Source organism: Acipenser ruthenus, chromosome 20 (genome assembly GCF_902713425.1).
Source record: "Acipenser ruthenus chromosome 20, fAciRut3.2 maternal haplotype, whole genome shotgun sequence".
Lineage (NCBI taxonomy): Eukaryota > Metazoa > Chordata > Actinopteri > Acipenseriformes > Acipenseridae > Acipenser > Acipenser ruthenus.
The window spans coordinates 28689403-28716983 of NC_081208.1; the positions used below are offsets into that span (position 1 = coordinate 28689403).

Genomic DNA, 27581 nt, shown 5'->3' on the forward strand with positions numbered 1-27581 from the left:
GGTAATGCAATTCTGAACATTCAAATACAAATATTAGCATACAGTAAGTGACAGTGAAATCAATGACATCACTTGCGTTAACAATAAGAAAGTATGCAGTGGGGGTGTGGATGAAATCACTTGCCAGACAGTGATTAAAGATGAGGATCATAGCTGACAGGGAGTCGCTGCTACACCCATTCCTAAAGCACCTCTTAGGAAGTCATTTTTCCTGACAATACAAAAGTTTGCCTAACATCAAGCGGAATGTAACTGCGGTATAAGTGTGCAAAGCGCTGTGCTGCTTGCAGTCGGAAAGGCATTGTTTTCTGTGAAGTAGTCGCTTAGGAAACCAGCAAGTGTCTGCTCTTGGATGCATGACGTCGGTTTCATGCCATTCCGGTACCGCATGTCTGATTCCATCTTGTAATGCCGGGAGAAGGGAAAACAGAAAGCTGATTTACAGAGTGGTTTTAAAAACGTTTCTTAACTCGCTCTTAGTACTATCTTTCATTGTCAGCAGGGTTCACAATATCAAGGGATAAAAAAGGTCTCCTTTTTGTCCCTAGGTACAGTATGGTCTCAGTATAAGGTTGCTAGTCTGGGTTTGAGGATAAGCTGTCGAAAGACCTAAACAGGGAACTATTATGTCTGTGGTTATTTTAAAATCCTCCATTTGTTTAATAATTGTAGGGCACGAATTTAATCTCTGCCTGTTTGGGAAATGCCTTGGTTTTGGGGCAGATACATGACCCTTTTTGGCTCAAGTTTTCTTTTTTCATTTGCCTTATAATACGCAACATTTAAAAATAACAAATACTTTTTTTTTTTTTTTTGAACAATGAACTATAATATTTAGCGAATATGATACCAGTCCAAATCTCCAAAGCTTTTCTTCTTCTCTTTCAATCAATCTTTATTTTATATAGCACCTTTCATAGTGGACCACCATCACAAAGCGCTTTACAAGATACCGTAAAAAACAATGCATAATACATGAAATACAGTGAAAAACAATGCATAATACATGAAATACAGTGAAAAACAATGCATAATACATTAAATACAGTGAAAAACAATGCATAATACATGAAATACAAGGCAAGGATGTGAAAATTCGAAACCTGGATGTGTATGTCATACAGAATCATAAGATACAGTGAAAGATTAGAAGTAGCTGTGACACAACAGTATGCATATGTCACAGAATCATGAGAATAAGATGCAGTGAAAAATCAGAAGTAACAACACAACAGCTAATAACAGACAAAGTAAAACAGGACAGAAAACCAAATGTCATTTATCAAATCCCGAGGAAAAAAACTCAGGGGCTTTTCATGATTCGGAGAAACAAAGTGGCTGAAAAGGGAAGCCTGTTTGATGTTCAAATTGGGCCGCAGAAGTGGAATACTAATGTGAAGAACGATCCTGCTGCTGTAATGACATCTCACTCCCGCTCGTTAGTGAGGAAGGGGAGCGGTGAGATCCTAGCGAGAGCACAATTACTGCCGACACTCCGCTTATCCTTGATTAGCGGCTTTTACACAGCACCCCCCATCTTAATTAGAAACAGAGAGAGTCTGGAGCACTGGTACAGTTAGCAAGGCTGATTCAACCCTTTGTGTCTTTTCAGACAGACAGACAGCAATGCATAATGATGGCTTTTGACCATCTACTAATTTACTCGCTATCACGGTTTACAGGAGATACAGTAAGTAGGGGACATAATGCATCCTGACAGCTTATTTGCAATTTCTGTACCTGTGAACTGAACATGAATCTAGCCCCGAGTCATAGCAGCTGGGTAAATAAAGGCTTATTCATGCAGATGATCTAAATGCAATCTTTTACAGTGGGAAACTTACTGTGCCGTCCCGTTGAACTGAAATCTTTCTTTGGTTTGCTCATCTAAACCGACTGTACTGCTCAATGCTAATATCTCGATCCTATTACTACACTGCTGACCTAGGCATTCGAGTAAGCAAGAAGCTGTACCAATCCTGCAATCATCTCCGTATTGTGTCTGTTGCTGACCCAGGAGAAATGCCCAGTGAGGTGTTTGCATTTCATAATGCAGGACAAGAGTAGGACTAATTAGCCCCCCCCCCCCCCCCCCACAAACACAGACACACACCTCCCCTGTCATCCCCACACCCCCCCTTGTTCTTATTCCCCTCGGCACACTGCTGAGGCATGTTGGCGCAGCGTTGCCGTATGCAGTGAAGCATAGCCCTGCAGATGCCTGCTATGTGGATAAGCATGGCAATTAATCATGGACCGAATAAAATACCATATTCCTCTCCAGGACTGTAATTAGTGCCATCTTGTCACCAGGCAACTGCACCTTGTCAACCCCACTTTGACTGAGAGTCTCTGCATTCCCCCAAATGCTTTCCTGTCTGGGATTGCGTGAACTAGAATGTTATCGACACAAGATGGTCCCCTTTATAATAGCAGTTTTAAAGTTGTTGGTTTTTTTTAGCTAGTTCTAGTTTTTTATTTTTTCAAATTTTACAATTAAAACCAACCACATTTTGTATCTTTTTAAATTTCTGTTTTATTCAATGTTGTAATAGGATAAAATAAAATTACAGTGAGAGTCAGTGATGTCCCCACAAATATAGGAATGCAAACATGTGTGTGTGTGCGTGTGTGTGTGTGCATGAGTGTGTGTGTGAGTGTGTACGTGCGTGCATGCGTGCGAGCGCGTGTGTGTGTGTGCGTATATGTGCATGTGTGCGTGTGTGTTTGTGAATATGTGTGGGGGAGCATAGTGAATACAATAGGACAATGGTGGGAAACCTATAACCTCTTCTATTTTACAATAATAATTCATCAAAAAGGGGTTATCGGCAATCAATTCCTGGTAATGACATGAGACAAAGTCTACGGATACTGAAATGCTCTGAAAGGAAAAGTCTCTAACTGCTTGCTGATAGACAGCAGTGGGGTGCTTAAAATTATTTTTTAAGCCGTGTTGTAATCAAACACTTCATATTCTGTCTGCCCAGTTCACTGTCTTATGATTACCTCTGAATCAAGTTTCATGCAGCTTACTGTGTACCATTTAAACACACACATACACACACACACACACACACACACACACAAACACACACACAAAACACTTACAGGAACAGTCTAATGTGCTCAAACACCTGAGATTTAAAAGTAGACAAACTTGTGGAGAATTTAATGGACTGGTGCAGCTTATTGTGTAGATCAGAGGAGCCACGTAGGAAAAGCACTGCTTCCGGGAAATAATTAGAGCTGGCGTCTACTGGCAGGTCCAAAGAGACAATTGCACTGAGGCGCGCCTAAGCAACAACATAAAGAACTTGGCACCTGATTCAGAGAACATTTAAAGAGAATTATCAGCCAATGAAACAATCTCCTGTCGTCAAGATTGGACTGTCAGGGTTTATTGTGTGCTGTACAATGAGATGAAAATGCCATCCCACACACTCTACTGAATAATAACCCTAGTCAATGAAGACTCAGTCCCACAGCTCTCTTGCTGGAGGGTAAACGAACACTGCCTGTAGAATAAGCCCATAAAACCACCCACACACCCTTATAGATTTTTAAATGGAGAGAAGACACTCGTCACCAGCAGTACAAGACAACTTCAACTACACCGCTGCTATCACTTGAACATGCCTTCCACACTGCAGTCCAGCACTCTAACCACGGCTACTCAAACCTACTGCCTTCCACGCTGCTGCCCCGCACTCTATCCACTGAGATAAACCCACTGCGTTCCACACTGCAGTCCAGCAATCTAACCACTAGGCTACTCAAACCCACTGTCTTCCACGGAGCAGCCACTCAAGTCTGTTCAGCAGGTTATGTGTGAAGACTTTTAAGGAACAGAAAAGAATGTCACAATAGCTGAAATCAGTTTTAGGAATGTAAATAAAATCTCACTTGACTCACCCCCAGTTTTCGGCTTCTCATCCGAACGTAACCTTGCTTGACAATATCGTTGAAGTTCGAAGCCATCTCTCTGTCTCCTGTGTTTTTATGACCTTGTCTTCTCCAGTTTGTCCACTTTCACCTCTCTCTTTCTTTCTCTGTCTCGGTCTCTCTCTTTCCTTCTTTGGCTTTCCAGAGCAGACCCTCCTTCACGCTCTCTCCATCGCAGCTCTTTCTTTCCTTCTTCCTGCTCTCTGCAAGAGGAAAATGTCAGTGAGGCCATGAGCCAGAGAGAAGTGGAACAAATGGGGGGAGGGAGGCAGTCAAATATTTATGCACATTCTGCAGGCCCACTTTTATTTATTTAGAGGGTTGACTACAGTAGATAGGACTATTAAGACAGTTCCTAAGGTGACCCAGAGATACGGGTGTGTGACAGTAAGTTTTATATTGTACTGTGTTTACTTTAGGCTTTCTATTCACATGTTTCAACCAAATATTGTTTTATTACCAAATATGAGTAAACTGTCAGGAAGACACCAGTTCAATCCATATTTTGTTGGTAAGACAGTCCAACCGTGCTCACTATCTTTAGGCAGTCCACTGCCAACCTATTTTTCTTGCTCAGCATGGAACAAACCTAACCTTGTTTCTTCCATACACTCTGATACAGCAGGGTCAATATTAGAATGGAAGTAAACGTCTGATAAAAATGTATCCATTGAACCAAATGAAATTCCCTTTTTGTTCAGTGACTCCCACATAATGATATTATAAGGATAATAAGGAATTGCTGAGTGATCACCCAACCTGGGGTTGGTGCAGAATAAGAAGCGATTTATAACATCTTTAAACCGAGTTTGCATGATCATTTCATAACAGACCCTGCCCAGAGACTCTGTTGTTACTTGCTTACGTTTCCACTGGTGTACTGCAAACAAGAAGATTAATTATAACAGTGACAATGTACCCATAAAACATCTGCATGTGGAGCAGGCATGGGTGCTAATGAGACTGGGAAGCACTGTTTTACAGCTGATAAAACAGTACATTTCAAAAGTTACATTCAAATAAACAACAGTCCTGACTAGTCATTTGCAGTTTAGGTAATGCAGTCAGTTAACAGCACAGATTGAGCACTACCTACTGGCAAAGTACAAAATCATATTGTGTATTGCTATACTGGCATAGTAAATTATTATTATTATTATTATTATTATTATTATTATTTATTTTAACTTTTACGTGTTAAAAAAAAAGGTTGAGCTGGAAAAAAAAGTTGCTTCCTTATAGCTTGTGTTCCATTAGGTTTATAAATCAGAAACTGAATTCAGAAGCACTGTGTCCATGAAGAAGGGTGAGGAGAAATGCAGCAGTAACACCATGTAGAGGGAAGCTCTAGTCTACGTAGTGTGCATCTTTTTAATTGTTACATTGGGTTTGGAAAAGAGGGGTTCAATGTTGGAACATAAAAAAAAATTACATTTTGAAGCCAATGACCCACATAATTATACGACCAGTGGCTTTTAATAACAATTGTTATGTGCTAATTGACCAGTTTAAGATCAATATCAATCAATAACTAGTTTAGACGCTAGCCTGGGGAAGGCATAGTGGTAGTAGTTGATTTACTTCTCAGCATGATCATTTATGAAAAGGCCCTGTCCCCAAGCTATATTTAAATAAGCTGCCCTTTGAACTCACTGTATTGTGCCCTAAGAGGCCTGTCTCTGTGCTGGGGAAAAAACACAGTTTGTATATGTGTATGTGTTTCAAGTATCCTTTAAATAAGTATACAAGCTTGTTTATTCACCTAACATTGGAAGCTGAGGATGTGGCTCAGGAAAAATGTGGTCAAAACAGTGACATGTTTTGTAATGAGGGAGATCTTTAACATTCCCCCCACATCTGATTCACAGTGCAGCGACACAGTGATGAAAACACAATGAATCCGAACGGCTGTGACACGTGGCCAATTGCAGAATACAAATAATGGAAGGCGTATATTATCCTGAGGGTAATTGAAGTCAATGGCACAGGGAAAATAATTCTGTTCAGCTTTGCTTTGGAAATTACAACCTACTGTCGCTCACTTATTTGACTGTTGAGGCTATAGGCCTAGTTTTGCACTGTTGAGACGATAGTTTTGCACAATAAGCCTCAACTTCTGTGCATGTCTGAAAATACAGTACACTATACTACAGCAAACAATGGAGATACAACAGTACAGCACCCCACACATTCTTATGGCTCCCTTTTACATGCAGTAGATCCAGGAGACTCATTAAATAGCACAGGCCCCCACACAACCTCGTAGCTACTCGATGGATTATGTAATGAGTAGTCTTAAGACAAGATCACATCCTACGACCTCCTGAGTCAGATGGGGTGGGTCGACGAGACATTTATCACAATTCAAATAGAGGCAATATGTCTGTACCCCAGTGAGAAAAGAGCGATTGAAGGTAGTGCCTTGACTAGAACAGGCTGACAGCATGACAGCACGCTCCAGGCTGCTTCTGAGCAGCCTAAAGCTGAAAAGAAACTAATGAGAATCAAATAGATTCCAGAAAGAATGTCATTTTTCATGTCGCTTTCATAAATCGCATTCACCAGAGTTGTTAAACATAATGAGATCTACAGAATATTAGTTTTCTTTTTGTACAGCTGAAGGCTTTCTTAATGGAACTTTTTTGGCACAATAAAAGTGATATTTATGCTGTTGCTGCTATTTTATAATTGTTACTCTTTCTTTTGCTTCTGCTTGATGAATATAATACTCAACACATCATGATTTTTTTTTTTTTAAATAAGAATATTATTAAGCAAAGCAAAAAGGTAATTGTATGGTGTAATTTCATTCGCACGGGGCAGCGGTTCAGTATAAATATTGATATTAATGGATATAATTTTAACAGATTTTATTTATACGTTTTTGTAAAATTGCTCCAATACTATTTTTATACAAAATAAAAACGACCATTGTCTTCCACAGATCCTATAATTTTAGTGTTGGGACAAATGTCTGAATATTCAAACAAATATTTTTTGACATGTATTCGAATACAAAAATAAAATGTTTATATTAACTACAAATGACAAAAATACCTTGCACTTTTTAACCGCCTCACCAGAAGTTGCGGCAAATGAAAAAGAACTCTGTGATACGCAAGCCATTATTTAAAAGCTTTTATACAGCAAAAAGTAAACAAACCAGATTACACACGCTCACGCAGTGATTTCTTTGGAATGCCACCTGGGACAAAAATGCGTTGTGCTGCTTTAGAGCGAGCCAGAATCTCATGAGACAGAAAGGCAAGCCCGTCTTCTGAAATGCCTTGTTAAACAGTACCCAACTCCCTGACAATGTTGTGTAGTGATTTTTATATAGACTGTATATATTACATATTTTTTGTTGCAACTTTCTGTTATGTGGAATGTAAGAAACGAGAACTAAAACGGTAAGTTTTTTTGTACTTCATTTTACAACGCCATATCCACGTTTGTTTTATTTGAAGTGTTTAAAGTTAAATTTCAGTTTTCATTTGCTTGTTCAGTTATAAAAAGTCACACGTAAACTTAATTTTGTTACTTTATGAAAACATGTCCACTGTTTACTGCGAAGAAACGGCAATGGCAAGGAATAAAAATTAAAAAAAAGCAAAAAATAAATAAAATGCGGTTTCAACTTTATGTACTATTTATTTCTGGAATAAACAAAACAACGTTTAAGCTGAACTGCTATTTGGCACCCTTTGTTTTGTAGTTAATTCTCTGGGTAAACAATGCCAAAAGATTACTGCAGTCCCTGCCTCTACCAGCAGGAGTCGCTAAACTACAGAATCAGTGGAATCCAACTGAGAAAACAATGAAGTGCTAGCTTTTTAAATGGTGTCACTAAATGGAATAAAATGCAGTGTTTTTCAGAGGAGCGAGGACTCACGTCAGAACTCAGGAGGGACCATTCCCTGCCTTGACAGATGACGTCTGAATCGAATGCTCTTCGGGTACATTAATCTGACAGTAAAGACTGACATTTATTTTCTTTGTGAAAAAGGAAATGAGAGACTGATTGTCAGTTTCAGGTCAATTTCATGAGCCACTTCCCTCTAATTCTCCAGGAAGGGCTACTGAGCCGAAAACATTTTACATTGAAAAATAAAACTACGCATTGATCAGGAGGAGGTTGAAATAGGAAAACAAAAATGGTAGGAAAGGGGGCAATCGTCTCTGCTCTGATGATTTCAGGGTCAGACTGCATTTTTAGCCTTGATCCCTGACAGATAGCACTGTGATAAAACATCTCTTAACTATTTTTTCAGAACCCTAGCAATTTTCCAGAACCCTATCGATCACCAGCATGTTAGCAGCTAGGGCCCGTCTGTGGGTAAGCAATGAACTGGAAGAAAGATGACTGGAGAAAGCTGGCTTTATCAAACAGACACTGTTCATTGCATTGGGTAATTAATAATAACTTATAACATTGGATGCTAGCTTGTCAAAGGACATGTTGATATTTTTTGTTACATATATATCTTTTATTATCATAACTTAAGTTCTTTTTTTTATCTTCTCCACTTTTTTATTGACCTCTTTCTGAATTTTAGAAACCGTTCCCATTCATACAAAACTAACTGAAGCTATTAATGCACCAGAGGCTGCAGTGCAGTGACTGTAACTGCCCCAGTCCCTGTCCCTCTCTCCCAACTGCTAAGGCTTCAAGGCAATGGCAAGAATGAGTCATACACCACGGAAGAGGATCAAATGAAGAAAAAACAGCCCATAGACAAGCTGTTAAAAACAAAGGTCATTTAAGGTTAACTATTCATCACAGTAAGCCCAAAATAAACAGTTACAGTAGCTGCAGCAGACATCAGATTTTCATCTTGTTGCAAACAAAATGTGTGCGTCTGAGAGATTGGCATCCCAGAAGTTTCTACCCCCCAAATCTGGGCATAATCCTCTCACCCAATTAATTCTCAGTGTCTCTGATGTGTCATCTGACGTGTCATCTACCAAATTAGGGGCTCTCTGACAGCAGCTACCTTTCAATAGCTCCAGTGCTAGTCAAACTCAGGCTCAAAGGAATTGGCTTCTAGTAGCCAATGAGAAGGTCTCACCAACAAAGGGGTTTACAGTTCTCCGAGAAATAAGTTGGACGTGATTTTGTGCAGCAGATTTCAAAGCTTTTGTCCCAGTCCAAAGTATGAATTAATGAATTGTTGTATTAATGGATTTTACAGTATGTTCACCTACAGCATGTTGTTTCTTTGATAGCTATAATAAATGTTCATAAACAACAATTTTCTTTTCCCTTTTGGAAAATAATTTGTATCTGCACAGGGTTAGCACCTGAGAAATCTGACAGCAAACTGCACTGTCGTACTGCTCTCTTCATTCATTTTCTTTTTTTAATTTTCTTTTTTTTTTATAACAAAAGAAGGGGGCATACACCAAAAAAATGATCTATAACATACAGATATATTCCCTGAATACCTCGGAGTAGTGGTTTACTGACTAGGTATCTGGGAGAGCTATCTGGAATGATAGAGAATGATAGAGAATGAGAGACAAAGAGAGAGAGAGAGAGAGAGAGAGAGAGAGAGAGAGAGAGAGAGAGAGGACTCAGCTGGCTGGGTTGCTGGTAGGTTCATTATTACATGTCCCTGTCAGAATCTGCAGGCTTGCATCCCACAATCCTAACCTGCCAATAACCGCACTGTGTGTGTGTGTGTGCGTGTGTGTGTGTGTGTGCGTGTGTGTGTGTGTGTGTGTCAACCCAACAAGGAATAGTGCACATACAAAATGGCTAAACAAACAAACCAAAAAATAGGCTCCCATAGGTTTGCAGCAGCAAGATGTTTTTGTTTGAAGAGATCCTTTTTTTAATCAATTTTCAGCAGCTTTCTGAAATGCATGTCTTAAAATGTGCATCCAGATATGTTGGCGCACCTTAAACTAAAATAGATACAACCTAGGGAATCTCCAGGCCAGTTGTCTTTTTCTCTCTTTTTTTCAGAGAGATTTATAAAAAGCATTCTGAGAGAAGCAACATCAACAATGTGGCAATTACAGAAGTAATGGTTTCAGGGCTACAAATACTGTGTCACCTGAACTTCACACAGAAAGAAATAAACACTTCTGAGAATATCAGATGAAAGCATCATGACAATGATTGCTTGGGGGCCTGAATCAACCAACAGGCAACACTGGCAACCCAATGCTGTCCTGATGTCAGAATAAAGAGGACAGACTGTTCTGCTCGTTTTGATTTTGAATTATTCCTTTTTTTCTCAAGTCCTGCGTCTCTGATACTCTTAGGTATCAAATGCTTTATCATTTTGCTACATTTTAAATCCAGTAGGGCCGTATAGACCGACTGTCCTGTTCACAAAGCATTTCCAGTTAGCTATCTTGTTATAAAGATAAACTAAGGGCTAGCAAAGTAACATATTCTGTTTATGGTCATGTTCTGTATGTTGATGTCTTTATAAACATTTTCTTATATGTTTAAACAGTGCTTTGATAAAATGAGAATAAACTAATACATTCTCTCTAAACTGTTGATAAGGGTTTCAGGAAATACAAACTTCATTTTATTAATCAAAATAACAATTACAAAAAAATGTTTTTTATCCAAAAATGGTGATCCCATTATAGCTTTAGAATTTGCCATCATGCTTAATGAACTTTTATGTTAATTACCCCAGATAATGACTTTGTATTTACATTCTCATTAAATGCTAATGTTTGTTAAATTGTGCTGTAACTTGATGAGGCCAGTAAGCATTAACACCAAGTCAATCCCTGCCAAGACCTTGCCCATGCTCTGCTGACGCACGGGCACACTGCACTGTTGAAAAGGTTTTGCACAAGGAGACTGAGGTTCCCTAGGAAAGCAGTGGCAGGTTGAAGGTATCAGACACGATGTCTGCCAGCCGGTCCTGTTTGGAGAGCTTTATCATTTGTCTAAAGGGAAGGAATCCAGTTTCTGTTGATACAGTAGGGGCAGAGAAAGATAACTATCTGTGACCCTTCTCTCACTATCAAAACAAACAGGCAGGTCATTACTGCCAAGCCCACGCACACACAGGAACCGGTCGGATATGGCTTGAAGTTACAGACGAGTTACATCTTTTTTGGGGGGAAATTATTTCTAGAAAACAGCCCAAAGGACGCCCAAACTTGTTTTCAGTGTGGCCCCCAACTTGTACCCAGCTAGAGAAGATAAGTAATATATAAAATGATTTCCATGTAACGCACTGTACCAAGGGGCTCTATTCCTAACCTCTTTAACAGGTAGGACAGGTAGACTGATTCAGACGCTGGGTTAGTTACCTAGAAACGCCATGAATACGGATTCTAGGGCTGAACTATAAAACAAATATAACAACTGGCTCATTATTAATATTATATTTACACTGTCTTATTTTTGCACAACACATATTGTCACTGCTGGGGGCTAAAAGTTACAACAGAGCAGTTCCTTTGATTTTGCCAAAGCAAACAGTACCACCAGGCGGCTAAATATAATTACTGCAAGGAATTTTAAAGTAAAGTCCAAATGCACAGTCAAATATTCTTTCTTTTGCATGCATTCTAACAACATCATTTGGGTTTTAGTTATGTTAATTGTTTGACTTGGGGGATGGGTTGGAATGTGGGACATCATAGCTGCTCTTATAAAAGTTTACCATGGTATGTTTGCAGTTTTCCCATGCTTTTCCTGTGGTTAACTGCATTTACCATAATGTACACCGGTTTGCCATGCTTTTTAATATGCTTTACCATACCTCTCTGCTTTACAGTGCTTTCACTGTGCTTTACCACACTGTACTATGGGAAAACTTTATAAGGGTATTTCTCATTTCCCAGAAACTGACTTGAAAGAATAATCCATACAGCACTTTAAAATGAGAAGGCAAAATGAAACTTGGCTTCCCACAGAGTGAGGTGGCAACAGTAATGCAGTATTACGATGTGTTTAAATCCCCAGTGTTTGTCTACTTTGTCTTCATCGCATTATACTGCATGCTTTGTCTTTCAGTGCTTATGTATCTTTCATTGAAATTGAAATTGATCATTTTTTATATATATTTTTTTTATTTATTTAGAGAGGTTTTTTTACTCCAATTTTAAATGTTAATCAAGTGTGGTTTCTTGGTATGATTCTCAGAAACAGAGAAAAAGCTCACTTGAGTGTGCTCGGCTTTTGAATGCATTCCTGGTGTAACGATATAAACATTCCTTTCCTGTGGGTATGCATGGCTATACATGGCTATACATGGCTTGCTTTGTAAAGTCAAAGAAAATTGACATTCAGAGCCAGCATTCTACAGTAAAACACTAAGTTACCATAACAACAAACAAAATAAAATGTATCTAATCAGTTCAGGTGGCGGAGTATAAAACAAACAAATAACTGATATTACACTGAGGCCACCAAAAGTAAATAAATATGTACAGTAGTGAAATTATATATACAAAGTTATATATTACTGGGTAAATAAGAATGACTGGGGCACGCAATTACAACGTGCAGATGGTTGGAGAACTATGTGTAAATACCAGCTCTTTAAAAAGTCAAGGCCTCCGAGTGCTGGGCTAGTGAAATCTCAATCGAACGCGCTCCCTCGGGGAGAGAAAGAGAAGGTCCCAGGAGAGGGGAGGTGGAGGCCGCATGGGGTTGACTGCAAGCCTGCAGCTCGGAGTTCTAACTGGCTTCATTGCTCACCAAGTGTTAATGGCCCCCCGGGAGGTGCCAGCCTGACCCTTTGTATAAACCTTAAGGCCGGCTACAGACGGCACTGATGTGAAAGGATCAGCAAAGCTGGATTAGCAGCAGCTTTAAGGTTCCAGTACCTTATCTTTAGTTTACTGTTAACCCTTTCTCTGTCAATGGCCCTCCTCCGCACACTGAGCTAGTGGTTCCAGTACCTTATCTTTAGTTTACTGTTAACCCTTTCTCTGTCAATTGCCCTCCTCCCCACACTGAGCTAGTGCCTTACCTTATTCATGTTCCAGCAGTCGAAGGTTAAAGACCATGACGTTACCTGACATACATTTCTTTCACCGTTGCTAAATAGCCTAAGTGCACTGCCACGTACGGAAGCCTGCCGTAGAGTTTGGTATGCTGTACTGCTACTGCAGTGCATAATGCTGGCCAGGGGGCCCGGTTTCTGAACAGAATAAGCCATGTGTACTTGCGATCACAGTAAGTATTGTTGTTATGTGCATTGTTGCCAGTGGTTCTTTTTCTGAAAGGGTAAGCGACACAATTAATGCCATCTGCTGAGAGGGAAACAGAAAACCGCTACCGTCTGAAGAGTGGAAAGGAATTTTCTGACATACGAGTGGCTGTGTGTGTGGGTGTGCGAGAGAGAGAGAGTGTGTGTGTGTGTTTGTGTGCGTGTGATAGAGAGAGAGAGTTTGTGTGTGTGTGTGAGAGAGAGAGAGAGAGGGGGGGGGTATGTGTGTGTGTGTGAGAGAAAGAGAGAGAGAGACAGAGAGAGAGAGTGTGTGTGTGTGTGTGTGTGTGTGTGTGTGTGTGTGTGTGTGTGTGTGTGTGTGTGTGTGCATATGTGAGTGTGTGTGTGTGCTGGAATGAAGTGGATCTCATAAAGGCACTATCTTTGGGGTAGTGTCTCATTCCTGACACAGTCCAGAGCAGTCCGCCTATTCCAAACACAATCCCTCAGGCTTTATTCTGAGTCTACCCAGGAGCCAGCTCTGTGGTTGGGGAGCTCGAAGCCCAATCTCCTTTCCTCTCCTAGGAGAGGGGTGGGGATTGCAGCATGCCTGTGGTTAAACCTCTCTCCACCACAATATCTGACATGGTTTGGCCTTCCAATGATACACCCCAAAACAAAGATGAACATACTGTATGATGGCGAAAGGAATCAATAAATTATGCATCATCATATCTGTCAAATTCTGCATTCTGTTTAGACACAAAAAGCTGTCCTGTTTTATTCATAGTGTAGGTACGGAATGAGAAAAGTGCAGTTTTGCATGAGGTTGGTTTCTGAGAGGACACTCGCTTTCTTTTTTTCATTAATTTTAGTGAGGAAGGGCCAACAGTAAAACAGTTTGTAGTAGTAGATTGTGCATTTATTAGACAATATGGTAAGCTGATAACTAACTCCCCCCAAAAAAAACACAATATGATTCAGATAACTGTATTGACTTGAAATAGCTTTTATGCTAACTATGATTGACAATCCTGGGAATGTTTTCAATCTGAAGGTCATCATACTTGAATTCAACTCAAGGTGGTAAAAATTTTAAAAAAACAAAAAAACAATCTTAGCAGAATAGAGACCTGTGGAGTCTGAACTATGATACCAAACGATTCAGAAGAAGAATTATGATTAGAAAAAGCCGATGATGTTAGGATACCAGGGAGCGGTACTAGCAAATGGCACCAATTACAATAGAGCTCTCTCTTTTTATTTTCCACTCACTGATTCTCTTTTAAAGAATGAGAGAAGTTGAAATGCAAACTTATTTCAGCTGGATAGCGCCCGCTCTGCTGTCTCCTGAGCCTGCTCTCGCAGTGATGAGGCAGACTCCAATCTCACATCAAGATAAGCAACAGAACCCAGGAAATGTAACAAGGTCAGGTGGAGAGCTGATTGTGACAAAGTGAGATTGCAATCACGGGAAGTCACATTTTCAGTGCCTGCACACCATTGAACTGCTTTAGATTTCTGTCTGGCACTCTCTTCTACAATGCTGGGTAGATAAAGAGCTAGCAGCATTTCAAATTGTGTTTATATTGCCTGTATTAGCTATCTTCTCTTCAGCATGGCTGACGGTATCGAATTAAAGTCAGGCTGCTTGGACTATTGTCATAACTTCCTTCGCCCTGGTTTTAGTTAAGAAAGAGTTTGAGCATTGAAGTTAACACTTATCTTAACCCTAGTCCTCTATGACCACTTTATGGAACCAAAGAGCATCACAAAGTATATCACTATAGTACTTTATCTCTCTTGTCTATGGCACTACTCAATAAAATTACCAAATCAAACATTCTCTAAACACATGCCTGCGATGGCAAAAAAAATTCAAAGCTTCTGTGCTAAGACATTCGATGGACCCTTCATTTAAACCATGTATTCTGTATTTGCCTGAATCTGTACACTATGCCTTTAACAATTTTCACACGTGTAAACAGCTTGGCTTAAGAATGCTGTGGCAGCATTTCGAAAATCAAGTGCTGTATCGCTATCTCCCTGGCAAGCTGTGATGATGTTAGGAGCCCACAGGGGAGTAATCAGCAGGCAAGAAGAACATCTGATCAGGTTTAATTGCTCATCCCCACGATGCTCTTCCGATTTTAGTAGTTAATTCAAGCACATCCCCTGTCACCCGTTTGTTTGAAAATGAATGTCCCTGGCAGACTCAAAACGATAAGCTTTGAACTCTGTGAAGAGCCTCCTGGGCTCGAACCTGTCAAGGCATGCAAAGGGCATGTCTGTCCCATGTTGACCCAGCTGTGTGAACGGGTACCTGGTGTAAAAAAAGCAGACTAATCAGTGTCACTCAAACCTGTTCTTCTACACAGAGAAGAGTGCAAGGTAGTAGCGACCCATCCTTAGGAAGGGGCATTACGTTAGATGCACTCAAACAGCATGGTGTGATAGGGAGAGTGCACTAACCCCTGCACTGTTATTGAGATATTAACACTATAAACCATATGTGCATTGACTTTATAAGTCAAGCACTTTTATTTAAACCAAGAAGTTCCTGAAATGATTTCATTGTGTTATAAATGAACAGGTTCTTTCTCTCAGTACGGTAGGTACCATCAATGCTTCTAATAACGGTTTCAGCTCCATTCAACAACCATTCAAGCCACTTTATTTACATGTGCTTGCACCCATGGCTTTAATTCTTGCAGATCCCTCAATGAACCCTGTTGTAGACGAGGACTGTCGTAAGTAGTAACAGTATTTTAGTTGCCTGGGATTTGTAGCAGTGGGATTGCAGCTTTGAATAGCTAGTGTCTGGTACAAGGAAATCACAATCATACTGTACTGACAACAGGAGCAAGCGATGCCCAACACTGGTCAGCTCTATGAGACTCTCCAGACTGAACAAAAGAACTTCACGCAGCAGATATCCTCTATCTCACAAAGCTAATGAAATAATCGATTCATTCAGACAGCTCCGGACAGACAGGAAACAATGCAATATTTTATCTGAAACCTTTTCAATTAGTTTATTGTTGTTCCGGTATGTCTTTAAAAGGAAAAAAAACACAGTTACAGTATCTAAATCCCAAGAGCCTTTGTATTTTCTTGGAAAGACTTTTGTTATAACGAATGAAAGGAGCAATAAACTACACAAAATATAAAACACAGCAGAAACTACTGTTAGATAGAAGGCCTTGGAGCCAGAGAACTGGCTGTCTTTGTCATGTAGCCTCACTGTAAATAATATGTACTATACAGCATTTATCCTGCCTGAGAAGCTCCTTTGCAACTCATAACACTTTGGCAAAGAGAAAGTATGCACAAAGGGGCTATCCTGTTATACATATATGACTTTATAAATTACTTCATTCATAAATCATAAACTAAACTAAGAAAGGGACATATTTTCAAAGTTAGGTGTTCATTTGACAAGACTAGAACCCATTTATTTATTTATTTATTTCATTTTATAACATTAACATATTTGTTTTCACCTTTAAAAAAATAGAAGTTAATTAAAGAACGGAGGAATCGCTTTAAAAAAACATGGCCTTTAGGGACATATTTTCAAGTTGTTTATTGCAGTCTTTAATTAACTTCTATTTTATATTAACACTTATTTTTTTGAAAGGAAATAAATCACAAACAGCAAAGTAATATAAATCAAAGGTCTCATAAGCACCCTCGGGCTATTTGCTTTTCAGTTTTGTAATATTCACCGTGATTTTTTTTCTCTCTTCAAAAAACAAGACTAGAGCAAATGCTTTGAAAATAGTCACATTATAAGACTCATTTTCAGTGTATTATGTATCCCTCTCCATCAACAGCAGGCTAGCTTTTTTTTTTTTTTTTTTTTTTTTAAATTTAGTCGTCGCCAATTTAGTATGCCCAATTATTATCTGTATCCTCGGCTCACTGCTCGCAACCCCCCCGCCGACTCGGGAAACGGAGGCTGGAACATGCGTCCTCCAAAACGTGCTCCTGCCAAGCCGTCATTTTTCGCACTGCAGATCCACAGCAATGCCACCAGACTTTTAGTGCCGGAGGACAATACAGATCTGGCGGAACCACCGGCACCCTATCGGCCACAGGGGTCACTGATGCGCGGTGAGCCGTGAATTCCCCTGCCAACCTAAGCCCTCCCTACCCGGGCAGCGCTCTGCCAATTGTGCGCCGCCCCCTAGGAACTCCCGGTCACGGTCGGCTGTGACATAGCCTGGATTCGAACCTGTGATCTCCAGGCTATAGGGCACATCCTGCACTCCGCGCGGAGCGCCTTTACTGGATGCGCCACTCAGGAGCCCCTGCAGGCTAGCTTTTCAATAATGTACTGCTAGCTACTAATGCTGACTACTAGGGTAAGTGGTTACAGTCCACCCTTTGTTCTCACATTAGCAGTAACGATTTGTTTACGGTACAAATTGATTGTAGCACTCGGTCTCCATCACAGACACAGGCTCACTTTAATCGCTGCACACACACATCAGTTAACAGGGCTTTTCAATGTCACCCTGTCAGACTGACAGCTCTGCAAAAACAGCCACCGCTTGCAGAAAAAAAGTTTAGAAAGCTCTTGAGCAAACAAAATATGACAAATGTAAAAAAATGTCAAGCTGAAATTCCATCCAGCACTCTCTTTTATGCAATCACCCAGAGCAGAACAAGAAAACTTTGTTGGCGAACCACGGAAAAGCCAAAAACTGCTAAAACATTGACTGACATCTATTTCCTTGCGTGCTACCTCCCCATATTACACGCGCAACATGATACGATGTTATAAAAAAAAAGAAGACTCAGAGTGGCATTCTACTGCTGTTTCCACACTGTGTGGGGCAGCAGTGTGGAGTAGTGGTTAGGGCTCTTGGCTAACCACTCTGGACTCTTGACCGGAGGGTTGTGGGTTCAGTCCCTGGTAGGGGACACTGCTGCTGTACCCTTGAGCAAGGTACTTTACCTAGATTGCTCCAGTAAAAACCTAACTGTATAAATGGGTAACTGTATGTAAAAATAATGTGATATCTTGTAACAATTGTAAGTCACCCTGGATAAGGGCGTCTGCTAAGAAATAAATAATAATAATAATAATAATAATAATCAATGGTGCCAGCACAGGCTTCTCTGCATCTCAATCATTCACAGGTATGCTTTGTTCTATTTCAATTTGCTTTGCAATTGAAAGAACATGCTGGGTCTGTTAATGTGTTGTGCGTTTAAGTGTTATTGCAGGCTGACAGCGTCGGGTGCATTGCTGAGGTCTTAAATGGTATCCCAAAAAGAAGGACCATTTCGAGCAGAAGTTCAGCTAGCCCGTTTCTGTACCAGTCCTGTTTCTTCCCCTCCTCCCTCCCCACAGGCTGTCCCAGCATGGGGTCGCTGTCTAGTTTCAACCAGCAATGGGGCCTGACATCTCAGACTGGCAGCTTCTGAAAAGTAATCAGCCATCGCAGCTCATTTCCAGCTCTTTATAAAGTTCTGAATAGCCTTATGTATGAAAACATGGGATCTTTTTTTTTTTTTTTTTTTTTTTTTAAAGAGAAAGAGATGAAATTCCTGATATATATTTTTTATTATTTAGGCACTATATGCTCAATACTTGCTTAGCTAAGTGGCCACAATTCAGCATCTCCCTCTACTGGAAACCAGACTGGCTCAGTGAGGTTAACCATATTCACTTAAACACATTTAAACTTTCCAGCCTCTGGAGAATGCATTCAGTTTTCCAATGAATCACTGTCTAATTCATTTTGTGCTTAACCACAATATGTATATTTACAGAACCTGGGCGTTTTCTACACTGTTTGTCCAAAATAAAAAATAAAAAAGTCACATATTTTAGCTTTGTTGTATTTACGCATTTGATCTCACCTCTGGTCAGGAGAGTGGCACTTCCTTAAACACAGACCCCCTCTCCCGTACACTTAAGCACAGTATACGCTAATGGGGTGTTGATGGATAAAGGCTATCAAGTTATTGTACAGATGACTATGAACTTGTGACCCCCTGGCCCAGAGGAGAGTGACCTGATCCACTAACACCTGTCAGTAAACAAGACCAGAACAAGTACTGGTGAATTGGAAACTGTCTCTCCCTGCAGTGCAGTAGAGAGTGGTCACTGGCTAATATACATTTTTTTTTATATCTTACTGGTTTTCTAATACAGAGCGTGGTAAAGGCTATGGGACCCCAGCTTGACAAGGAAGCCCACAGATATATACAGTGATACAGAGGTGTTCAGAATCATACAGGTAGATCAGTTCACATAAATGCTTTCTGTGGTTGAACAAAATGCAGTACTGCATAGCTAAAGCATTGTTAAGCACATTAAAACACGCTGAAATCATAGTAAAGCATGGTAGATGCCTATTAAAGTGTGTCCAACTACAGTGCCATGTTAATTAGTAGAAACCTTTCTAGAGGAACGGTCTAGCGCCTGGTAGATTCTCTTTAAATAACAAGTTTGATAGGTCTTGCTGAACATGCCTTAGCAGCGATCTACTCGCTAGCCTGTCATTTGCAGAGCAGAGAATGCTGCAGCGAGTGCTAGGTGGTAATTAAAGGGTTTTCTCAGGGTGTGAGGGCAGTCTGGTTGCTTTCACAGAGCCAGCCAGCCAGAAACACAAGTCCCACAATCCTTTCTTTCTGCTGTAGATATTTGCAGGGCTGTTTCAGAATAGCTGTGCAAGCTTATAGCTGATACCCTGACTGTGTTCCAGGGCCAGTGTTTCAATCCTTTTTTTTTGTTTAGCTGCCTGCACTGTATTCCTATCTCTATGATTAGCATCAAAGCCAATACACAAACTCAGTCTTCTGTCTTATATGCCACACTGAACCCAGTAAAGGGAAAGTCAAATCCAACCTGAATGCAACTTAATCTGTTTTGAAACCATCTAAACATGAGTGTTTGTTTTTCCGTGCATTAGCCTTAAGCCTACTTCCTTCCATAGCCTAACCACTTCCTCCGGCTACTCAAACCCATTATCTTCCACACTGCAGCCCAGCACTTTAACCACTGAGCTACTCAAACCCGCTACCTTCAACACTGCAGCAGTATGCACCAATCTTCTGCTGTGTGTTTCAATCTATAATGTAAACTCCTTATTCTCCAATGGAAATCTAAACACAGACAACAAGGGAGTGTGTGCGTGATGTTTATATATGAATCATTTAAAGCAAAACGCACATATAGATCAACGATTAGGATAAACACTCCACAGTTAATGCTCAATGGGATTGGAAAGGTATTCCTGATTCATTGAACAACACTATAGTAAACTGATGCAAGGTGTGGAACAATAGGGGGAAAATGACTTGTAATTATGTGTGCTGTATTGACCAACACATTGAAAAAAAAAAAAAAACATTTCCTTTCAGGTTTCAATTGAACAGACTGCTGTGGACAATAGCTACGTAGGCCTACCGCGCAAGTTTTGTTTTAATCACAGGTTCGGTCTGTTGAATACTGTCTAAAGACGGCAACTCACTGGTGAAAATGTTGAAAATTACAGTCAAACCAACCCTGCTATTAGGGTATTACCTGCCTGGATTGCTGCATGCATACGAATGAATGGCAGCTTTTGAATGAGATGTTTTCATAGGCTGTGTGGTCCAGTGGTTAAAGAAAAGGGCTTGTAACCAGGAGGTCCCCAGTTCAAATCCCACCTTAGCCACTGACTCATTGTGTGACCCTGAGCAAGTCACTTAACCTCCTTGTGCTCCGTCTTTCGGGTGAGACGTAGTTGTAAGTGACTCTGCAGCTGATGCATAGTTCACACACCCTAGTCTTTGTAAGTCACCTTAGATAAAGGCGTCTGCTAAATAAACTAATAATAATAATAAACTAATAATAATAATATGAATCATCTAATTTTTAGCTGAATTCAATCATAAAATAATAACACCACTGCATTATTCATACCACAAAGAAAAATAATAACATTCTCCAGAATGAGGTATTGGATACGTGGGAAGCTGAAGTTAAAAGCAAAAAGGTAAATTAATACATCTGAATTAAACAGGCAGTCAACCTCCTACAAAATATGTACTAACATATCATAGTGAGGGGGCCTAAAGTACAATAGTGTTATTCTATCTGTAAAAATATGTGTCAGTGTTTCAGTGGAATGCTGTTAGGAAATAATTCATGTCAATGCTAGATCAGTTATCTTGTCAATTAAAATCTACTACAGTGAATTACGCACTATTTAGGCTACTGGAAGAGAGCAAGACAGCAGTTGAACAGATGTTGTGTCTGTTAATAAGAGGCTTAACAAGGCTTTTTTTTTTTTGGTGTTATTCTTGTTCACGTTATAGTACATGTTACATGCTTGAATACATTCAAGAGAACGATTTCTACAGTACTTATCATCTTGCAAAAGAAATATGGTAACATGTTTACTTATCTACAATTGTAAAAATAAATGTAATGTATTCCATTTAAAATGAAGAATAAAGGTATGTAAACGACAAGTATATGTATGTATGCACATATGTACTATTTTGATTATTATTTCTATCTTTCCCCAGCTGAGTCGCAGATTCAGCAGAACCGAAGAATCCTGCTACGATGGTCAAGGGAACAATGTTTTCTTCTAACAAATAATGTTTTTTCTCAGATACATGCACGCTTATATAAAGATTCAAGGCTAAAGCAACATCAAAAGATACATCATCGAGAAATTCTGCGTTAAACCAGCAGCCGAACCCCGTCTTCGAATTTACCACGAAAACGAGCCACGGTCTGTCTTACCTGGGTGACAGGAGGCTGCGGGCCGGATGAAGAAAGGGACTCCAACACCGTTCCTATTCTGACATTCATGCGCAGAACATCTGCCAGGCTAGTACAGGGTGCGAGGTGTATAATAATCCCTTGAAAAACCAGGCAGACCTGTGTTTCTGTGTGCGTGTTAGCAGACAGTGCAGCCTTTGCCTCTATGCCGACAGCAGGCTACAGCTTGATAGCTCGGAGCTGCATTCAGTGAAGCCTCACAGAACAAGCAATAATTTAGCGAGTCCCACTGCACCGTATATAACAGAATAGACGGCGCGGCTGTGGTTTAATTAATTATTTATTTATGTACTGTATTGGTTTGTTTTAGTTCCTGCCCAACCCAACTTCAGATGCAATGCTGTACATTTTAATGTGCCAGTTCTGAAGAGGTAAAAAAAAGAATCTATTTGTATAAGACACATAGAATAATATATGCATTATAAATACGGCATGTAGGAGGTAATACGAGGATGAATGTTTGTTATATAGATACATATCGAACGGATTTGTGCATATAGAATAAAGATACAATGACTATACCATACTGTTACACAACATGGGTGTCATATTTAATAGAATGTATTTAGGAAAAATGTTTACCAAGCTAAAAAAAAAAAAAACAAATACCGTATCGTAAGCTTGAAAATACATTTTAGAGATATATGTAACATGTGTAATATAATATGTCTCATACTAACTAGTATCTGAAATATGATCATAACTATATTTCGGATAGATTTAACCTATATATGATCATAACTATATTTCGGATACATTTAACCTATACAGTCGTGAACAGCATATAAATCAGTATGATTATTGTATAACGTACAATAAAATGAATATAAGCATAATGAAATGGATGGAAATCCTACAGAATCAATAAAACATGTAACATCACAGCTTGAGAGTCTCTCTCTCTCTCTCTCTCTCTCTCTCTCTCTCTCTCTCTCTCTCTCTCTCTCTCTCTCTCTCTCTAATCTCAGGGAGTCGCCCATGTAAAACAGTCATGAAATCTCTATATACAGCACAGGTATGTTAATTGTTCATGTAAAAGCACCTGTCCATAATGTTCTTTATTGATCAGCCGGTGCGATGGGGCACCTCCATACTATTCTAAGGAGTACGGTAGAATGCTGGCTAGGGCTGGGGCTCCTCCTCCTGAGTGTAATTATCTACAGCAGGGGCGTTTGTGATAAAGACCAGCAGATATTCACATAATCCCTTTAAATGCACCCCTGCTAACTGGCTTGCGACACCAGTCAAAACTGGCAGGGTCCCAGAAGCAGGCTACCAAGGTTCATAAATGGGCTACCAAAAAACTGGCCTGGTTTGTTTCTTATAGTCGTATCTTAAACATGCAGATAAACCCATGAGAAAAAGCTGTGGACTTGCTGCACAGCTCTAGAGCATTCCAATAAATAGATATAGATTTTTACAATTTTATTGTACCATATACTTCAAATTCCCTCAGTCTGTACCAGAGTCCCTAATCAGAAGAAACCAGTTGCCATGGTGACCACGCCTGGCCCCAAAGGGCAGAGACAGTTAGCAGGTGAAGTGAGACAAGAAACAGAAACATACCTTTGTGTCTTCACTGTAAAACTGAAACAGCCTTACCAAAGAACAAGACAAATAAAAGACTATTGTCTTCAACTCAAGTCTTCGAAGACTACACTAAACATTGATTTGAATGATAACTAAGCTCTCCATTCTAGAAGTATTTCACTGTGTACATTTTTTTACACATTATAATTGGCCAGGCGGTTCATTAGTCACCCACTTAATTATTAAACAATAGAAATGACTGAAGACTATTTGAAAATGCTTTGTGAAGGATACTGTAACATGGATATCTTATATATACAAATTAACTGCATTTGAAAATGTGTTTATATTGTATGCAATGTTTTCTCTTTTTATTTACAGTTTTCTTAGTCATATTAAGTTACAATATTTCTTGATGGTATTTGTAGGGCTTTACTTTTTAAATTTTCTATCTAATATTTCCATGAACATATCCTTTAAACATTCCAAGTATAATAAAATTCAGGAGACGTAGCCTCTAATTCATGCTGTCATATTAATAGAAAATGTGTTTTATTATGCCCTTCAGATACTGACAGATTGACAGACAGAACACAGCAGAACACACGTTCAGATCTCGCCCCCTACTGGTCGCTGTGACAGCTGACAGTACCCGAGCATGGAAGCACAGAGCTGTGAAGCGCTCACGTCCCGAGTAGCACAGGGCTGCGTCTTCATCTCCACAGGGGGCGTGTTTAGGTAAAGCCAGCGATATACCAAGTATTCCCTTCCTGATTGGATGCTGCAGCCGACTGGGATTGTGATTGACCTTTAGTAAGACCATTATAGACAGTACTTTATTTTTCAGTGTAATGAATTACAATGTAATTAATGCCTTCAGTGTAAGCATGTCACATCCTCCATCCTGGTCTCAATTCTACATGTTTAATATTCTAGTAGGGTACAGAATGTGTGAATTGTATAATTCTCAACTGCTGATTATCAGATTTTTTTGTAGCAGACTTAATAACTAATGTCTTTAGTTCCAACTGTAATTTCTGCTCCCTCTCAACACAGCCATCTGAGCAGCATTCGATACCTACAATATCCTGTTCACTGCTATTACAAATCCCAGCCCATCACAAGCAAAAGCGTGTTTTTTCACGGTTTCAAAAATCAATGACTTGCCCTGGGGGCTTCAATTATATTTCTCATGGAACCCCATTGTCCTCCTCATTCTGTATCAATTTAAATGTATTTAGGGATTGTTTAAAATCATACATTAGCATTGTTGATTGGGTGGTCTGAGAATGTGCAATACCTAATAAATTACATAATAACTAATAAACTATAAGCATTACTACCGGTAGAACCAGTTCAGACCATGAGTAGCAGGCTTGATAAATTGTCATAATAAATCTTGCCCAGGATCTCCAGACAGGGGTGTTTTCACAAGAGAACTGAGGAGCCAGAGTTCAGATAAGCTACCGTGTTAACGGAGACAGATGAGGTTGTTGTAGGACTGGAAGCAGATACCAAGAAAGGAAGAGGCAGGCAGGCAGGCACACAGCATGGGAAAAACACCAGCACTTCGTTATTGCCAGTCTCATTGGGTGTGTAAATAACACCAGCGCTGTGTCACTGCCAGTCGTTCTTTCCTTGTTTGGTATTTTCCATTTCTCAATCTGACCACAATAATTTGCTCAAAGACCAAAATAACCTTTCATTTTGTTCTTTGATAATTTGTAAATGCTTGAAATCACGAAATGTTTATGAAATGTTTATTTTTATCGGTGATTTTCTGAATCCTGATTGAGTGTAACATATACATCTTTTAGCACTAGCTGGGCTACCATTGCTGGTACCCTAGTGGAGACCACGTACCACTACACCTGACTGCAAGTGCTTTAATAAAAACTGGACGCCTGAGAGCCGTTTCAACTGCAAACCCTCTGTGTCTCTCTCATTTTCTCAGCAGATACCTACACGGTAACAGAACACCCCTGTTGCACCAGCTAATCCAGGATTAAGAACCTTATGACAATTACATCTTTGACTCTAATATTCAGCAAATGCATGGCAGTGTGTGCTTGGCAAATAATCATGCGTATCAAAGGTAAACAGAAACTAAGTGGACGTGATTGTAGCTAGAACATTCAGATTTGCCCTGGGGCTGCGTGTTGCAGCTGCGTGACTGTGTGTCTGCAGTAGATGGAAATGGATAAGCTACTGTAGGCATACAATACAGGTTTATTACCAGTTCTGTTTAAACTTGTACATCTAAGCTAAATACAGATGAATGGAAATGCATTTTGCCTCCTTGTTTTTTCCAAATGGTAAAAATGGCCCTATAATGGCACCAACACACCTACTGACAGTGGAACTTCACATTGCCAAAGAAAAGGAAAACACTACACTGTAAATGCACTGTCACAACTGTGTTGCAATGAAAGACGATACTGGCAAAAAATAATAACTGAAGACATTTTCATCACTAACTCTCCTCAAACCCTGGTTTTCATTGAAGTGTAAAGACACACAATGCTGAGTGTGGCCACTGAGCCAGTCAGAGCCTCCATTCCCCTGCTAACCTGTCAGTGGGTCAGTGGATTTGTGAGGTGTCAGGGGTGACCTCTGACCTGGGAATGCAGTTACGCAGTGGTGGTGACAAGCTGGTGAAATGAGCAGCACCTCATCACTGCCAGATGAGGCCGTGCGATGGAGGGAGGGGAGCTGACGGAACACTTTTTGGCTGCCCTTCCTTGTACCTTTGCAGCTGTAGACTTTTTATCTCCTTTCCACCTACAGCTGAAGCTGAAATTTGTTTTCTGATACATGTATGAAAAACATACAGTGCAGCTCATTCTGCGCTGCCATTCATCTGCGTTTAGCCTAGATGTACAAGTTTAAAACATTTTGTCATTTTTTATTTTCTAACATTCTCTAAAGAACGAACGCTAGCTTTAGTTCATTTGAAAAATCTTCCTTGGTGGGCCCACAGTAATTTATATAATTAGCCTGTAGGCAAATTAAATAGTTACCAATTATAAAAATGCTAGTTATTCGTCATAATAATTGATCAAATAAAGTTTTAATTCATGGTTGAATATATTTGCATTTTTTTAAATAATAAGTAGCTTCAAATTATATACTCATAGTCTTTTTTTGTTGTTTTTGTTTTTACTGCCACCGTACATTTCATGATATATATAGTTAGTGAAGTTAGCTGGTTGAGATGCAATGACTTCCATGGCTGAGGTTCTGGGTTAGTGAAGGTAGCTGGTTGAGATGCAATGGTCTCCATGGTTGAGGGTCTGGGTTAGTGAAGGTAGCTGGTTGAGATGCAATGGTCTCCATGGTTGAGGGTCTGGGTTAGTGAAGGTAGCTGGTTGAGATGCAATGGCCTCCATGGCTGAGGTTCTGGGTTAGTGAAGGTAGCTGGTTGAGATGCAATGGTCTCCATGGTTGAGGGTCTGGGTTAGTGAAGGTAGCTGGTTGAGATGCAATGACTTCCATGGCTGAGGTTCTGGGTTAGTGAAGGTAGCTGGTTGAGATGCAATGGTCTCCATGGTTGAGGTTCTGGGTTAGTGAAGGTAGCTGGTTGAGATGCAATGGTCTCCATGGTTGAGGGTCTGGGTTAGTGAAGGTAGCTGGTTGAGATGCAATGGTCTCCATGGTTGAGGGTCTGGGTTAGTGAAGGTAGCTGGTTGAGATGCAATGGTCTCCATGGTTGAGGGTCTGGGTTAGTGAAGGTAGCTGGTTGAGATGCAATGGTCTCCATGGTTGAGGGTCTGGGTTAGTGAAGGTAGCTGGTTGAGATGCAATGACTTCCATGGTTGAGGGTCTGGGTTAGTGAAGGTAGCTGGTTGAGATGCAATGACTTCCATGGTTGAGGGTCTGAGTTAGTGAAGGTAGCTGGTTGAGATGCAATGACTTCCATGGTTGAGGGTCTGGGTTAGTGAAGGTAGCTGGTTGAGATGCAATGACTTCCATGGTTGAGGGTCTGGGTTAGTGAAGGTAGCTGGTTGAGATGCAATGGCCTCCATGGGTGAGAGTCTTTAAAAATATAAACAGTACAGTACATTTTTGTTTCCATTCATCCTAGTTGATGGATCACTGTTGTTTACATTTTCCCTGCTCGTCACTGTAATCCCTATACATTGTTTGTTTGTGGGGATTCATACAAGATCTATATA

At 40.0% G+C, this 27581-nt stretch overlaps 1 protein-coding gene across 1 annotated transcript in view; it reads right to left on the reverse strand.

The window, feature by feature from the left end:
* LOC117425480 (docking protein 4-like) overlaps positions 1–22084 on the reverse strand; it is a 40081-nt gene extending 17997 nt beyond the window's left edge. Inside the window, exons 1-2 of the mRNA XM_034042441.3 lie at positions 21838–22084; positions 3916–4148 (exon numbers count right to left, since the gene is read on the reverse strand). Of these exons, the coding sequence (XP_033898332.1) occupies positions 3916–3981 (66 nt within the window). The 5' untranslated portion in view covers positions 3982–4148; positions 21838–22084. The remainder of the gene's footprint in view (positions 1–3915; positions 4149–21837) is intronic.
* Between the last annotated feature and the right edge of the window lie 5497 nt (positions 22085–27581).